Genomic DNA, 17,694 nt, shown 5'->3' with positions numbered 1-17,694 from the left:
TTCCCTTCTTGGCCCCTTGTGCCGGTTGCACGTGGACTCGCAAAGATTTTCATAAGCTGGAGAGGAACCAAAGCATTTCTGTCTCATTAAAAAAACATCATCGCACCGACAAAGGTAATTTTTTCACATCAGTAGTCAAACCCACTCGCTGAATCAAAACCCAGCTGACGGAGAGCCGATCAATTTTTAATGGGAGCTTCTCCCCTGGAGGGGAGGGGAAGCGGGCGGGGGTTGTTCACAAAAGGGATTGACATTTTTTGCAACTGCTCCGCTGGCTTCGGTTTCTTTTGAAGCACGTCGCCCATTATTTTTAAAACCCGACTGAGGAGTTACAGAAAGCCGCTGCCCCCCCAGGCAAATGCCCTGCCTGAGCTTTCCGGGACCTTCGCCTCTCGCGCCGCGCGGGCAGCCGAGGTCTGTGCTCCTGGGGACGGCCCGGAGCAGGGCACGGCATCGGCACAGGCCAAGGCGGGAGCAAACGCAAAGGAAGATCTGGCCCCGCAGATAAGCCGTGCACGTGCTGCTGCGAGTCCGGCCGCAGGAGCCGAAACTTCTCTCCAGGGGCCATCCCCGAGCTGACGCCGGCAGCCAAAACGCCATTTATTTCAGCGTAGCCACAACAATTTATGCAAGCTGCAGCTCTGCCCCTGGGTTGGACACAAAGCTTTTGCGGAGGGATTGAACAACTCTTCCCCCCAGAGTCGCTTTCCCAAGATAGCCCTTTTCCGTGTTTTAAGTAAAACAGACGGATTCGCAGCTTCCCAGGCTGGGGCTTCCGAGCATCGCCCAGCCCTGCCCGGGATTCGCAGGCGCGGCTCACGTGCACCGGCGCAGCCCTGCTCCTCTCCCACAGCTGGAAGGAGCGACCTGAGCACCCGAGTATCTGCGTGACAGCGTCCTCCTCCCTTCCTCCTACGCCCCGGATTTATTACCTTGACGCAATCGCAAGCGCTGTCTCCAGACGGCTTGCCTCACGCGCCCGGATCGCTGTTGGGCGCCGGTGCCGCAGCCCTCGCGGCCGCGCCGCCCGCTCCTGCTCGCTCCCATCTCCTCTCCCCTCTCCCGCGCGACGGCTGCCGTTCGCCAGGCGCGCAGCTGCCGGCTCGGTGCCGCGCACAAAGGCGGCGTTGATCTCGGGAGCGAGGGCTCCCTACGGCGAGGGCAACTGCATCCTGCCTTTGTGCAGGAGGAAGGACGCGGCCGGACCCCGCATCCCTGTTGAACTCGTTACGGCGTGCATCGCAGCGCGCCCCGGCTGGGGAAACAGATGTGGGAGCTAAAAATGATTCCTGTCCCCAACCCCCGGGCTGTGCAGCCGCCCCTGCTCCCTGCTCCTGGCCCGGGGGTCAAGTCCCGCCCCACCGGCCGCGGCGGATCCCCAGGGGATCGATCCCGGATGAGAAAAAACACCGTTCCTGAGGAACCTGCCACAATCTGAACTCCAAACACAGTTTGTGATTAAAGCACCTTGCGCTAACGGCTGAGAATCATCCCCCAAGCCGCCGGGGAGCCGCGCTCGCGGCGCTGACACCGAGTTTGGGAGCCAGCGCGCTCTTTCCTGCAGCGCTGAGTTTTGGGGTCACCCAGAACAACCTCACCAGAACGCAAAAGCAAAACGTTGCTGCACCAAGGGGCGCGGGTGGCACCAGGCGGCTGCCGTCCCCGTGAGTCGCTGCGCCCTCGAACCCCAGCTGCGCCCAGCCAGCCCCGGGCGTCGAGCACCGCCGCGCCTGCCCCGGAGCCCCCGCGTCCCGTTGCAAACTGCGACGCTCCCAGCTGAGGAAGCGTTTGTGCAGTGTCCCCCTCCCCGGGACGCGCGGGCCGGCTCCGCGCAATACCTGCTGCTGCTGGGGCGCAGCCCCCCTCAGCTGGACAAGGCACCAGCAAACCTCACGGGAAGCACATTGCAGCTCATGCTTTTAAATGAAAGACCGGAAAAAAGCCAAACCAAAACCAAAAACCCCCACCCCCCCCTTTCCAGTAGCACTTTTAGCTCCCTGACAAACTGGCTGCGTTCCCTCTCCCTTAAGCAGCAGCTTTGGGTTCGTCCTCCCCCGGTGAACTACAGGCAAACCCGCTGGCCGATGAGGAGCGAGGATATACAATTTAATTAACCGGCCCCACTGTATGCCGGGTCAGAGCTGGCTTTGCTAGCCCAGGCTTAGAAATTACCCGGAGGGAGCGGGCTGCCTCCATCCCATCTGCCGCCTCGCCGCCACCCGCAGCTGGCACCGCCTTTCCCGCCGCATCGGCCACGGCCAGCGCTGCCTTTCCCGCCGCATCGGCCACGGCCGGCACCACCTTTCCCGCCGCATCGGCCACGGCCGTGGCTCCCTCCTGGCCGGAGGCCGAGAGCTCCCGGCCGCGGCTGCTCCAAAGCGAGGGCTGGAAGCAAGGGGCCCCGTGAGGCTGCTTGAGTGAATTTAAATCACCCGTTTTAGTCCCGGGTTAAGTTAGCGGACAGGAGGCATCTTTTGAACTGATCGGGTTTATCCTGTTCTGCATTTGTAGTTTCATTTTTCTGAAGGCAGGTACTTATTTACATACAGCGTGTGATTTGCACTTCTGTAGGCTCTCGACTCTAAATGCGAGGATGGATGTTGTAAACTTGACACCCCACCCTTGTCCCCTTTTACATCCTTACCCCACACAGTTAACATACCTGTGTTCAGATTTTGTTAAATACATCCTTTTTTTTCTTACTACGACAACATCATTTACCCATTGTTTTGCCAAATGGCCTTTAGGTGAAAGTTAATTAAAAGAACAGAAACATGAGAACGTTTTTTCAGTTGTTTGGCGACGACTGCTGAGTTTAACGGCCCTTTGCCTCTTCAAAAGCTGAACGACTGAACAGTTCCCGAGCTCCGTCCCGCTGCTCCTTCCCTGCCGGGGAGCGGAGCTGAGGAATTTTGCTTTTGGTGCTTTCCTGCTGTTCTCTCCGTGTTCAAGGCAGCACAAAGCACACCTCTTCCTTCGACACGTGCGGAGCTTAAAACAGGTTTGGTGGAGTTTGGTATGTTCTCTGTGTATTTTTCTTCGGCACGATGCTGACCGCTTTGCCACGCCGCGCGCCCGTTCTTCGCCAACGGTCCCCAGCAGCCGACGCTTCGGCGAGCGGGGCAGGGGAGCCCAGCCCTATCCCCTTCTCGCATCGTGAAGAAATTAAACTTTTAGTGAAGACGACCCCCAACTTAAAGACTATTTTACAACATTAATAGCACTTTTCTCCCGCTGAAACACCCAAATCTTCGGGTGTTTGGGCCACAGACTCGAGTTCTGCACCAACGTTCTTAAAAACCAGGCTTCGCGTTCACCTTCGGGTGTCCGTTTCTGGAAGCGTCTACGCTGAATAACTTTTCAATAGGCAATTATAAATTAGACTTTAACAGATATCATTTCAAATGGTGATTCTTCTTGAACCATGTTTAAATAAAAATTAGGTTTAAATGGCAGAATCCAGCTATGGAGGTGGTCTCCCCTGCTGCTCCCGGCCCCGCCTGGGCGTCCTGCCCTGGCCGAGCGTGGCCGCGGCGGCAGCTCCCGTCTCTGCTTCCCGGGTACCCCAGAAAGCCCAGCCCTGCAACAACCGCAGCTCGCGCCTAAGGCAAACCCCCAAACACGTCCCTTTAGGGGTAAAACCACGCAGATCCCCTCGGCCGAATCCTCTGCTCCCAAGCGTCTTCCGCTGCCCGACCTGTGCGGCGCAGGCAGCGCGCGAGCTGCCCCCGGACCCTGCGCTGGCTCCGGCTCCCTTCCACCCTGCGAAACAGCCCGACGTCTTCCCCACAAACCTGCAGCGAGCGACTGCGGACCCCCCCCGCTGAACAAAGCCGGGCCACCTCCAGCTCCGTACGGGTTGTCCTGCCATTTTAAGGCCCATCAAATTAAATCCCCCTCTTCCCAAGGCTTAATCCCCACACAGAATTGGGCATATAAAGAACTTGCCCACGTATTTGCATGCCGATTGCCTCCAGGCAACCAAGGAAGCAAACAGGAGTTATCACAAGTGGGCCAGAAGACTTTCAAGCACGATGGGCGTTAGCTGAGCTTCACCCTTACAAGAAGGAACTGCTACTGAGTCAAGTCAACTAAACCTGAGCAAGAGAAAACAGAAATCAAACTGCTTCTTTCAACCAGAACCTCGCCTGAAACAGAGAGGGTCACCAGGTAAACGGTTTACGTGGGTTACGCGTTCAAGAGCGCGATACCGCAGGAAAGAGGCGATGTTCCTGCTGCGCTTTAAGCAGCCGACGGTCGGATTTCTGAGGCAGGGGGAGCTCAGACGAGCGGCGGTGGCAGGCCATCGCCCAGCGCCAGCCGCCGGGGCGGGGAGCGATCTCCTGCTTCGTGCCGTAGCTGGATGAACTCGAGCAGTTACGACCTCTTTGAGCTCATTCTAGGAGAGCTGAAGCAAGAGGTTCAAAAGTCGAACTGTTGATTAAAGTCTGGAAATACACAACTGCCTACGCCATCGCTCACCGATTTAATCATCTTGTTATCATCCTTAAAGAGACAGACTGCTGTCACAGTAATTTATTACAATGACTGAGCCCTGATCAAGAGACACAAACGATGCCACTGGCAAGTTCTGTCAACGACGGGGAAGGGAAAAAAAATCGTACAAGAGGGAAACCAAGCGGCTGTTCAGCGAAGCGAAGGAAGCTGGGAAGCCAGGAGGGCAGGCAACACCCGAGGGGGCAGCGGTTCTCCCTCCCTGCCCGTCTCCGCTACGGATTTGGACTCCGGCTGAGAAGGGAATCGAGAGCGGTGAGTGCCTCGCTGGGCGCTTACGCGACACACGACAAGGGACTTTGAGCAGATGAAGCAGTTCAAGGCTTCACGAGCGGGTGATCCCAGACTGAAACACGTTATCGCGCACGACAGCTGAAATGAACTCCGTCACAAGCGAGTTCGGGGCCCTGCCGAAAGCCGCTCTTCCAACAGCGCCGCTTTTAAACCAAGCCACACGGACCGGCAGGGTCGCGGCTGAGGAAGGGAGCCCGGCGTTGACGATGCTCCTCCCATCGCAGCCCGCGCTTGGCCTGGGCCGCTGCTTCGGCCGGGCCGCGTCAGCCAGCGCGGAGCGGAGCGAGCGCGAGCTTTAACGCGCAAAGTTTTACCGTCAGGGCTCCGCGCACAGAACTCGGCCTCGGTGCTGCCGCTGGTCGTTCACCTCGCATCAGCTTTCGGGGAGCGCTCCGGGTTCTCCAAACCACGTTAAGGCAGTTCACGCATTGGCTTCCGAGCGCAGAACTCGGCGGTGAGGCTCAGGAAGCCGGTCCCCACGAACTCCCGAGGCAGCTTTCCAGAGTCACACGAGTGGAAAAATTTAATAATCCAACACCGACTTTCTATAAACCTCAAACTATTGCACACACACCTGCTATTGTCCCGTCTGTTGACGGAACAAACACGTCTTTCCCCTTCGTGAACTACAGATACTGACCTGCCACTGACTCACTTCATCCTTACGTTCACTCCTGCGGACTCATTTTCATCTAAATTATACAGTCCAATTAAACTTGATTTATTTTTTGCATAGTTAGATAGCGTTATTCCAGCAAGTCGCTCACCTAAACCCACGTACCCGTCTCTTCGGGAAGGCAGCCTTGATTCACAAGCAACCACACAGCATCAGCGGTTTCGGAATTAAAAAAAGGGCGATTCCCGCCGCGGAGGCTCCGCGCGTCGCGCGAGGCATCCTGCGCGGTTGCTTTCCGAACTCTAGCAGCACGGCTACACATCGAAGGGTTGGAAAACAGAGATAAGAGGTGAACCAAGAAGATCGAGCGGCGCACGGAGCAGCCAGGTTTGGGTTTGGAGGGCGGGATCTCAGCGACAGGGATCAGGAGGGGAATTCGGTGATGTAGGCCAGCGGTTCACCGGGACAGCGCTCCAGAGACGCCAGCGCTAGAGGCCGTCGTCCGCGGGATTCCGTACCAAAAAGCAGCTGTGCAGCAGTGGTCAGAGCAGCGAGGAAGAGCGCAGCGGCTCACGAGAAGACAAGAGGAGGCTCGCTGTCACTTGGCTGGCATTTAACCGCAACGTTAGTATTTGAATGAACGGCTAAGTAGGAAGGAATTAAAGCATTACGCTAAGCACAATTTAGAAGTTATATTCTTCTTAAAGAGCGTACTTAATTGCTCTTTTTTAACCTAAGCCAGTCTTTATGGAAGGATGTTTAAAAAAAGGAGAAGAACAGGTACCCAACGAGAGAAACTCCGCAGGACAGAAAAGGCGGGGAGCGCCTGCCCCTCGGGAGGGTCCGGCCTTCCTGCACCCCCTGTCCAAAACCCACAGCGAAGGCGCGCAGCCCTGGAGGCAGATGAAAAATGGGTCTGAGGGGAGAGAGGCAGTCCGTGACTCAGGTGCTGAATATATTTAAAGAACTTCTGTCTGTCCTAAGATTAAAAGGCACGGGGAGGTGACAAACCCCAGATGAAAGCCAGATTCAGATTAGACAGAACGAAGCATTAACTCCTTGTGAGGACTGCACACGTGCGCTCTGCTAAGACTGAATGTCAGAATCCTTTGTGCTGCCAAGAACGTCACGGGAAGAAAAAAAGGACCGAGGCAGAGAGATTGGCACAATACGTTGTTAGGTTGTCGTTTCGTAAGCACCAAATTCACTCAGATGTACTTTTTAAAATGTGTTTGTCCAGAAAGTTCTTGGAATTTATTATGCACGTTTCATAACAGAGGATACTCAACACTCAAGTGTTGCTGACCTAAGTTTACAAGCACTTTAGCATACAATGTATACTTACGCTAAGAAACAAGAGATTCAGCATGTAAGGGAGTGCAGAAGGAAGCTACTTTAAAGATATCCCCTTCCATCCAGTACCTACAGAATAGCTGTTTTATTTTGAAGCCCTACACGATGTCAAGTAAAAAGACCGATCAAATCTCTGCACGTCACTGCGCACATCACATCGACGTCAGATGCAGGACAAAAGCATGTTCCATTCCTCCTGCCAGAGGAACCTTAGACTTCAGAATTGATGTGATTTCAGAAACAGAGCTTGAATTCCTAAAAAAAATTCAGCAGTAGCATTCCAGCAAGTTTCAGATACGAGTAGGAAAAAGGCAGCGCGCCACCAGGATTCTTTAGACGAGCACTCAAACCAGCGCTTACCTGACTGCAGCTTGTAACTGCCTTAACGCAACCCTGCCAGTGATGGTTCGCAGGACCTTGAAACGTTTCACTTGCTGTGACAAGCAATTCTCACCAGCAAATAATGCGGTTGTTTGTTTTAAGCTTACCCATCCTAACAGAGAGCTGACCAGGTAGACTGTTCTACTCTGGCTTTGCAAGAACACCAACCCAGACACAACAGGAGCCTCACGGAATTTACGAAGGGCTGCTTCTGCTACCCCAGGACAGTTAAAAACCAAAGCCCCAATTTTTCCGAAGCCAGCATACTGGATCAAATACTTCTTCGTATTTTCATTAACCCTGTACAAAAGAAAGCCGATTAGCAAATGTAAATGTTCATATAAAAATAGCCAACGTCTGTTTAAATTTAGAAATTTATTTTGTTTAATCCACAAGCTTTATATAGCTTTAGTTAAAAAAACAAAAACAAAAAACAGTGAAAACATGACAATATCCAAAGTTCAGGTTCCTCAAACTTTCAAAGACCACATCTCTGAAAGTTGCTTATACCATTCCGAAGAACCGTAACGAGACAAGGTTTATGAATGGGGCAACGACATCTCACAAACAAAATTTATGTAACTGAAGGAATTTGTCTGGGACTGCTGATCATGGAAACTGCCCTTTAAAAAAAGAACATAAAAATACAAATGAAATTCCAGTGTTCCAAATCAACATGTTACATCAATATAAACCCACAGTGTCCTGGCAAACAACATGCTTTCATTTATGTACCATTCTAGGTCGCTATTCTTCATTCGCTTCGATGGAGACTATGCAGGCAACAGTAGAAAGCATTAAAACCTACGTACGTCCTCGGTAGTTCTGCGGTGGTTTTACTTCTGGGCACGCTTACAAACCACAGAGGTTAGTAGCATAATGTAAGTGGCTACAAAAGAAGTCAAATGAGACCCTCACGAATTATGCTAAAGGCTTTGTTGAATTTCAAAGAAACTAGGGAACTGACGGTCATGTTTAAAACCTTCAAAACAAATTCCTACTGCTTCTAAAAAGTCTCACTCTAAATGCAATTATGTTGACTGTCAATGAAAGAATGTCACTAGTACACTGTGGACACCTTTTGTAATGTAAATCCATGCCCTTTGTACATGGTGAACCTCAACCTAGCAATTATTACAACAAATGTTATATTCTAAAGCTCAAACACATTTAGCAATTTGAAATTGAATTCTGAGTACAAACCAAATAAAATGTACATTATATCAAAGGATTCGGCCTAGGATGGTGGTGACACTTGCGCCTTCCTCATCGACCTCAGTGCCTTCTCTCGCAGGTGTTTTTCTAGATCATCAAGGTTGTCTTCTGGTTCACTTTCTGTCTCCTTCAAAGAAAGATAAAGCGTTTCTTCAAACAGTGAACGCTAAGCCAGGCTGCAGCCCTCCCAACGTTGCAGGTCATCAGGTAAAACCACGAGACACTAAGTAGCACTTCTGAAGCAAGCCTGCTCTTTAGACCGTCGAGAGTATCACGCACATTCATCTCCATCTCTTTTCTTACATCGGACTCTCTAAAAGCAAAGCACGGACACCCAATTCCTACCTTTTTGGGTTCTGTCTCTGCTTCCTGGTCTTCCTGTACGGAGGTGGTATCTGCTGCAGCCACAGCAGCAGCTGCTGCGGCCGCCGCGGCCTTCTCCTTCTTATGTTTTTTGTGTTTCTTGTGCTTTTTATCCTTTTTATGCTTCTTATCCTTCTTTTTCTTCTTCTTCTTCCCACCCCCTTCTTGATCTGAATTCTGTAACAAACAATTCAACAGATATTACAACTCATTCCTAAGGCAAACAAGCCCACAACCATCCTGGCAAACGTGAATGGATTGAGCAACACCTGAAACCCGCAAAACCCAACACCGTCTTCAGAACCGGGAAAGTCACATTCCCAATCAACGGACAGAAGGAATCCTAGAAGACCGATATTGTAACACACGGCTGAGCCGTGTCTGTTTAAAACAGAACACAACACCGTGCAAACTCGATACGCTGCTCACAGCAATGACAGGCAAGCCTCTTCATAAAAATTGATACTGCAGGTGGAGCCTAACTCCCTCAAACACTCCTCTGGGAAAGAACGGAAGTGTCCCCAGGACACACCTTAGGATTGCCAAACAACCAACCTGAGTTTGCACATAAGACTACTAAGCATAAGTAAGACTGCCTCACTTTGTAGACCACGCAACTCCCATGAAATGGGAAGGTCTTTTCTTCCAGAAGTTACAATTTAGATGTAATAGCACTTTTTTTCAGACTCAGAGATGCTAAGTTTGAAAAAATTTATGTTACAAATTGTTTTTAAGAAGTTTTTAACTATGAAAAAAAATCACTCCAAGGATTTTTTTTTTCCCCACGTGAATAAGCTTCGAGCTGTTCAGCAGCTAAGTCTTCATGAAAATAACTTGCCACATAACCCAAACCAGTATTGCTTTTATTAGCCAACAAATACCCTTGCAGGTGACGGGCTCTGAGTTGGGCTTTTAGCCTTTTTTGCAGGTGACCAGTTTGCAGAAGGGGAACGAGACCGAGCAGGAGATGGAGGTCCTTGATGCTTTTTCGGTGCTGGCTCAGGTGATCCTGATGCAGACCGTGATGAAGACACCCGTCTCGCAGATCGTGGACTTGGCGTGGAGGCCCTTAAAAACAGAAAAGCTGCACTTAGATTCTAATGTTAGAGGTATAAGAAACAAAACAAGGAAGTAAAAATTAACAAAAAAGCCAGATGAACATATGCGTTTAGGAGTGGGTTAAGCTGCCACTTAAAGTGATTAGTTATTTTGCTGGCATGCGTTACAAAAGGCAAAACAACCTAATACCACCGTGGATCCGTAATGCAAAAGGATATTGCAACCCGAGAGCTTGTTAAACAATACTACCATCGCTGTTCAGGAACGATTGCTCCCTTTCTTCTGATATGACTAATTTATCACCACATTAGAAGTCAAGAGAGTAGCAATCCTATTTTATCATCCAATGAAAAAAGAGTGCACGACATTACATTCAGCTACATTTTCTTTCTAAATTAATAAGCCAGCACCATACTTCTGACTATCTGCTCGTAAGAGCGGCACCACACTAAAGAAAACTGCTAAAAGTCTAAATGGTTTTGTTTGTTTGTTTTGTCTCTTGGATGACCACTTATGAAATGATTTATGAGCTAATGAAAAGTGTTGGTTTCCTTCTGCAGTTAGCTTTAAAATAAGAGAAAGTTCATTTTTCTTTAAACGAAGCTAGCAAAACTTCCCTCAAAGACCCCTCAAACCCTACATAAAGCCTCTTCAATGCTTCTCCCCACATCACGCTGTATTTTAACAGATGCTTCCAATCTAATAAACTTCCAAAAATCAATGTTATGATGGTGGAAGCTGAGCAGAGCCACCAACACTTGAGCAATCTCAAGATACGAGAGCCATTTTAATGGCATTCCCCAGCTGCTCCCACTGCATTAAAACAAAACAAACAAGAGAACCCCTCACAAAACCACCAACAATGAAGATGGATTTTTTTACTTTGTCTTCTTAGGTTCTGGCGTTCTTGACACCCTCCTGATGGGTCTAGTGCTTGGAGATGGAGACTGCCTTCTCTGGGGTGAAGCTGAAGCTCCCCTCCGTGGTGGTGGCGGGCTTGCAGAGGTATGAGAAGCTCTAGGCCGTGGTGAAGGTGAATGCCTTTTGTTTTGTGGTGGAGAACGTGTTTCCCGATTGGACCTACTGGGAGGAGATCCCTTCCTGTGCTTGGAAGATATCGAGGGTGAACGCCTTTTAGCAGCTGGCGAGCTCCTTTGTTTTGGCGGTGGTGAATGGGAGACTCTGCGTTTTGACTGTGGAGAAGGTGATGCCCTTCGCTTAGGCGGGGGAGGAGGAGAAGCCGTTCTTCTCTTAGGTGGTGGAGAAGGAGAATACCGCCTCTGTATCGGCGGAGAGTATCTCCGCGGAGAAGGTGAGCGTCTGCGTGGGGGTGGCGATGGAGACCTACAAAGACAACAAACGTTCAGGTGCCACACAGGCACGTGTGAATTAGTTACAGGTGTTCTGCAATTCACCTTAAGAAGGGAAAAACAATTCCTCTAAAAATTCTTTAAAACTTAATACCAAATTCCTTCAAATGATATCCAGGCCATACCTGCCACAGAAAATCTCACTAGCAAAACTACATTCCCCTCAGTAAGCTATGAAGCAAGGAACCGGTTTCCTCAATCAGAGCATTTCTTTTTACGTCATAGCTGGAAGTCAGCAAACCAAAAGCAACCACTGCATGACAAAAATGCAATACGCTACCTTCGACGAGGTAATGAAGGTGACCGCCGCCGCCTAGGAGGAGGGGCAGGGGAAGGAGAGCGTCGCCGCCTGGCTGGTGGGGGCGATGGACTTCTCCTCCTCCTACTAAAGAGATAAAGGGATTTTTCAGACAAGTTGCAATTGAGCCATGAGATTCTTTTTTGTTCTTCTGCTTTCACTATAAAAAGATCATCTTGTTCATGCACTTCAAAGTGAAATTCTATTAGAAGCACTGATGGAAAAAAATATACTCAAGTCTTTCTAAAGAGTGTGAGACAACACATGTTTTACTGTAATCCTCCGAGCCCACTACAGCAGCAATGAGACAATTTCACATTCTGCTTCACCCGGCCTATTCGCATCTTGTAGCCAAAGAGGAAGCCCGACTCTCTCCCATTTTCTTCTCCTGAAAGCTCATTTCTGCCATTTCCCTTGCACCGAATCTAGCGATCACCTCGTGAGTCAGACCAGCTTACTGATCCGCCAGGAGACTAATCCAACAGAAACACCTCTGTCGCCATGCGGTGACGTGACTGCTAGATCCACCCAAGGGAGGAACTGGGAACGCCCCGCTGTGGCAGGCAGAAGAAAACTGCGTTCAGCAGCAGTCTGAAGATGGATCAGATTAAACAGTGTAAAACTGTACTCGAGAACAGCTTTTATCTATGGATCTGAAATCCAAAATGACTTATTTCTTGAAATGCAGAGAAAAAACAGAGTTGTTGCTAAACTGCAGCTATCTGGATTAAAATTATTCACAAAGTGAGCCATTTTCTGCTCTGCAAGGTTTACAACAGACTCTGGGACAGGAAATTTTAATCAAACGCATACTTTCCTAGAGTTTTAAAGGAGAGGAATATTGGTATCTTGTAAAGTAAGACATTCCTTGTTTTTAAAAAGTAATTCAGATAAAATGACTAGATAAAGGAAAAAATAAGAGTAATGAAAAAGCAAAGCAGCTCATCTACAGAAACTGAGATTTGATTTCAAACACGCTGGCTGTTGTTCTCCAAGGCAATGAGTTACACTTTTTATAGGTAAGAGTTTGCTCCAAAAGACAATGTTCTTTTATGATCCAAAAAAAACCCCAGCCTTCAAATGTCATGGTTGCCCTAGTTAAACATGTGTATTTACACAAGAGGCAGTAGGTGCATTTAGTATGTTGCAAAACAGATTAAGATCTTTGAATTCCAATCTGTTTTACATAGAATTGTTTGACAAGATCCATAATTAGAATGGTCTACATGTGCAGAAGTAGTCATACTTAATCCCCACCATCATTATGTACGCCGCAACTATATTCTAGCTGGGCCTTAATTAGATTGCTCACAAGGGTCATTATATCAGATTAATAAACCCATCAAGCACCCAGCTTCCTGCACCTTTCTGTATTCTGAGATCAACACACAGCAAGCACTTTCACAAATAAAAGTGTTAACAATATTGCGTACATAAAAAAAGAGAAAATAAAGTAGGTGTTCGCTACTAGCCTACTACTTGTCTACTACCAGTAGTTCCAAAGATCTAACGAATGCAGGAATGAGACTTTTGAAAACTCCAACTGTCTGCGACCTGGAACTTCAAGATCTTAATCACTTGTTGCAAACCTAAGGAAGGTTTCAGCCAGAACATCAATAGCAGCAAGAATACAAAGTAACGCTCACCCATCTTTCCAACCTGCGTATATGGAATAAGAAAACCCCTGAAGCATACAAGCATTCAGTTGTTTTCAGGCATCGGCAAGACGCCAATAACATTGATGATGTTAGCCGTTACAGGCTTACATGAATTGACAAACAGTGAACAATGAAGGAGACCGAGCAGGTGCTCCTCTTTTTTTTTTCGCTAGTGAAATGGTCCCAGATCCAACGCATTAAGGAACACATCAGCCTGACTTACCCTCACCTTACTACTTTGAGTGCGCAAGTCCAAAGGACAAAGGATGGCAAGTACTTATCCATGACAAAATAAATGAGAGCCTGTCTAAGTGATTTTCTAGATGTAAATCCTATTTAACAGATTAACTTCTAACCAACCTTTTCATCACTGGCGATTGCCACCTCTTTTCCATCTGCATCCTGATAGCAGCGGAGGAAAAACAAAACAAAACAAATCTATCTGCCATATATTTGAGGCAAAAATGAACATATTCAAATAAAGTTCAGAGTAATTACTACCAAATGAGCATAATAAGAATGCAATCTTGAAACAGGATTGGGCAAACTGGACATGACTTAATTCTGTTGTGTATTTGCTGACAGTTGCATAGCAGATCAACAGCAACATTAAGTAAATAGATTTAAAAAAAAAAAAGACATCAGTTACGTTTAACTTAAGAAGAAATTACCGAGGGGAGGATTCCTTCTGTCGTTTTCGTGGAGACGGTGATGGACTGCGTGAATGTGAATGGCGTCGGCGTCTACCAACTTCCCCATTCTTCACATTGGATCTTTTAGGTCTTTCCTCTTCAGATGAAGATGAAGAACCAGAATCTATAAATGTAGAAGAATCACTCTCCAGAAAACGATTCTCACGACACTGCTAACACAGTTACTGATAGGGTTATAACTGCTGGTTAAACTGCAGTACTAACCTCCTCTCCCACAAAATAAGAAGCCTCTATTTAAAAGCAGTTCAACTAAAAATGTTAGTTGAAGTCAAGCGATAAATAAATCTCTCGGAGCTGGGTAAAAATATTTGCAGCAACCTAACTGTCCACATAGAATTTGACTAGCCAGGTAATTTAAAAGGTGAACTTCAGTTTCTTACAGGACAAAAACGTATACCAGGCCCAGGTTAATTTACTGATCTCAAGCATGCAAGAGTCCAAAAATATTAGGAAATAACCTATTGCATCAACAGATTAAGTAATACATAGCAAACAATATTTGTGTGCGATGGTAAGAGTTTAAAAGTGCAAATTTTAAAGAGGTAAACCAACGACCAAGAGATACAGCATAACCTTTAAAAATTATACTTTATTATTCATGAGTAATAATTAAAGTGACTTCATTATCAGTGGTAAATCTAGAATTAAGTTTACAATAGCACTGCAGTGCACATTGCAAATAATTTCATCAGTATTTGAACTTAACATTAACTACTTCCCGCAAAAGTAAACTTCAATCCAGTTTTAGGAAATCTATGTCATCCATACCAGATGAAGACTGTTGGTTTTGCCTCCTGTACTGACGCCTCTGTTGAACAGAGTCTGCTGCAGCCATTTTACCTCCTTTATCTTCTTCTAAAAAGGTACACACATGGACAGAATATTTAAACTGAAGACACAAATTTGCCTTATTCAGGCAGAAGCAAAGTCGTATTAGAGCAGACAATCAAGCATACCTTTTCCTCCCCCCAATCTTAAGATTACACTGAGGCTGGACTACACTTTGGCTGAGCTTTTTCCAAGAAAGCTTGGATGGAAGTATCTGAGGCAGCATAAGTGACCATCTTTATACTTCTGAAAACTCGTGCTTTCAATGCCAGTCTATCAAGACAGTTCAGCACTTTACTACTGCCTTTTACTCTCATGCGTCTTTGATTAAAAACCCCCACTCAAAAATCAGTGTTGATAAGTGAGAGCCATACCCGATTCAGACAGTTCTGCTTTCCTTGGTTTTGGTGCTGGCGAAGGAGATTCTCTTTTTTCAGTACTCTTATGTTTGGGCGCTAAAAGGCAAAGTCAAATAACTCAGTTGCAATTCATTACATTCTTTCATGCTTTTCCGCTCATACAAACTGTACGCACCACACCAGAAAACAAAAGCATGAAATGATAAAGCTGCCGGAAGACAAATTTTTATTTGATTACCTGATGCTCTGCCAGGCGAAACAGAGCCACGGCTTTTTCTTGCACGATTCGACTGCTGGGGTGTTGGAGACCTACGTGGTTTTGGAGGTGGACTTGCTGGTGGGGATGGTCTGTGCCTCCGCCTAGGAGGGCTTGCCGAAGGAGAGAGCCTACGCGTTTTACGAGGAGGACTGGATACAGTTCTTTTAGGTGGTTTCTTTGGTGGTGATCGGGAACGTGAGGAGGAGGAGGAAGAGCTACTGCCAGATAAGGATGCTGATGACCGTCTTCTCCTGTAAATCAAATGTAACATTAGATTCTGACTTGCCAGCATAAGAAATGTTTGAGCACGAACAGAGAATTGCATTTGTTTGCAAGCACATACATAGAGCCACATACAACAGCATTTCCAAAACATGGTGGACAGCCTTCAACACTTGGTTTGTAGAAGAGGAGAATAACAACCAATCTTTCACAGTTATTTTTAAACTACATAGTGAGCAAAAAATTGTTAGTGTTACCTTTGCTTGCTTTCTGTCAATCTACAGACTACAACTAAGCTTTTCTCGTGGGAGCAATTAGTTTTGTTGGGGCTCTCTAACTTTTGGATGGTTAAGAGAATTCTCCATGTTAGCAGATGTGATTTCATGATCTTCAGAACAGATCTGTTTAAGAGTTTAGTGTGCAAGTACACTAAAAAGGTTTTATACCAGGAGGTAAAAGTTTCAGACAACTTAACAATTCAGAATCAATCTATCCATTCTTATGTTTTAGTCTTTCATCTTTACTTTGTAATTTTAAAAAGGTAGGGCCTCTAGAATTCTGCGGCAAAATTTGTGGCAAGTTCTGTTGCAATTGTGTACCTGCAGAATCCACCTTTGGCTGCAGAATTCCTGAGAACCTGGAAAAAAGAAACCCTACCTTGAGTGAGATAAACATTTGCTGAAAGGGAGCTCTTGTACATCTTGCAACATACATGTCTGGTACTTTTCACAGTTTTCCCAGTAACTGTGTGAAATGAACATCTTTACAAACTCAGGAAAAAAAAAAAATCATCATCTTGTCATAAAAAGGAAGAACCGTTCCTTCCTGAAAAAGAACAACTACTGTACACAGGAAGCATCACTTCAATTCTCTTCCTATGAGCAGGATAAGGATCCATTCTCTTCCTATGAAGATGAATGTCTATTTTGACATTGCCATAAGTACGTAGTTTTCTTTGCCAGGCAACTCAGAGCTTTGCTACTGTAACAATTGCTTATACTGTCAAAAATGGAACCTCCGACACCAGAGAGAAGACCTTGAAGATTTTTTTTAAGTAAAAGAACGTGAAGAAGAAACATTTCAAGTCAAAATTTAATTTTGATTTTGATTTTTTTCTGATGGAAATGTAGGTCATAATTAAAAAACTGCCAACAAGTACAATCCAGTCACTTGTTCTCATTTCTTCCCCAAGCAGGAAAAAAAAAAAAAAGTATGAAGACGTAAGCAAAAAAGTCATAAAAGATGTCATGTCAATCTACGCTGGGAGCCATCCAGAACCATTTGAAGAAGTTACAGTTCTGAAATGGCCACTTTTCAAAAAGGTGGAATTCTCATCACTACTTCAACTCAAAAGAAATCGTGTCACAGCTACTATTATGTTCCCCCACAACACACTCGTGAAATACGGCACTGCAGTTCTTACATCACTCAAATTATATACCTGACAGCACTAGGGAAAGGTGAACAAGGTAATTTTGATACCGCTCATTCCTCACAACTACTGTTCCCTTCAACTTTCAAAGTTTAACATTTTCGGTTGTCTCAAAAAAGAGAATCTTACCGCCTCACAGGAGATCTGCTTCTTCTGTGTCTGGGTGGGGGAGGCATTCGCCTTGGAGGGCTCCTTCTCCTTGGAGACGGCCGTCGTCTTGGGCTTGGTCGCCTTCTAGGGGAGTAAGACCTGTCACAATCAAAAATTCAAATGAAAAGCAACTATCTAATTTACAGATTTGAGGAAATTTATCCTCAGGGCACTGAGCGTAAAGTTGCTTTTCTCAAAGCGCATCACACTGTAGCAGCATTAAGATTATAACGCAAAGTGGTACATTCAGACACAATCAGTGCTTTAAGCTTTACCAACACCTCTCTACTAAGTAGTAAAATAATCCAAAAAAAGGGAAAAAAGTAATTTACAACATCCTCAGCACCAAACCTACCTCCTAAAAGAAGGCTACACAATTCCCAGTATCTAACAAGTGCCATGCTCAGCATTAAGTACCCCATTCTTTCTCCAGTCAGTGTCAGTCACTGTGAGCATCTTCTCACGAACTGATAAGAAGAAAACAACCCCCAAACACATTTATCCATTGAACGCATCTTTCTCATTTGGCCTAAAACATCCCATAGCTCAACATCTCTAAAAACATCACTACTTTAACTGAGAACATTACATGAAGCGGTACCTTCAGAA

The 17,694-nt window shown here is 46.7% G+C and overlaps 1 protein-coding gene across 20 annotated transcripts in view; it reads right to left on the bottom strand.

The window, feature by feature from the left end:
• Positions 1–2,682: 2,682 nt before the first annotated feature.
• Positions 2,683–17,694, bottom strand: part of SRRM1 (serine and arginine repetitive matrix 1) — a 23,558-nt gene continuing 8,546 nt past the window's right edge. For 8 of the 20 annotated variants that reach the window (XM_087760564.1, XM_087760563.1, XM_087760560.1 and 5 more), the window contains 11 exons: positions 17,065–17,184; positions 15,261–15,532; positions 15,038–15,118; positions 14,604–14,690; positions 13,794–13,938; positions 13,483–13,524; positions 11,447–11,551; positions 10,679–11,140; positions 9,619–9,805; positions 8,720–8,914; positions 7,516–8,501 (listed from right to left, as the gene is read on the bottom strand). In XM_087760564.1, coding sequence (XP_087616690.1) covers positions 8,397–8,501; positions 8,720–8,914; positions 9,619–9,805; positions 10,679–11,140; positions 11,447–11,551; positions 13,483–13,524; positions 13,794–13,938; positions 14,604–14,690; positions 15,038–15,118; positions 15,261–15,532; positions 17,065–17,184 — 1,801 coding nt within the window. In that variant the 3' untranslated portion in view covers positions 7,516–8,396. Of the gene's footprint in view, positions 7,460–7,515; positions 8,502–8,719; positions 8,915–9,618; positions 9,806–10,678; positions 11,141–11,446; positions 11,552–13,482; positions 13,525–13,793; positions 13,939–14,603; positions 14,691–15,037; positions 15,119–15,260; positions 15,533–17,064; positions 17,185–17,694 lie in introns of those variants that run through there. The other 12 variants (XR_015705421.1, XR_015705420.1, XM_087760548.1 and 9 more) reach the window with 12 other exon arrangements.

This window comes from Nipponia nippon, unplaced genomic scaffold (genome assembly GCF_047370975.1).
Source record: "Nipponia nippon isolate SJK-2023a ecotype South Korea unplaced genomic scaffold, ASM4737097v1 scaffold_23, whole genome shotgun sequence".
NCBI lineage: Eukaryota > Metazoa > Chordata > Aves > Pelecaniformes > Threskiornithidae > Nipponia > Nipponia nippon.
This window is presented reverse-complemented; position numbering and strand designations above follow the sequence as displayed.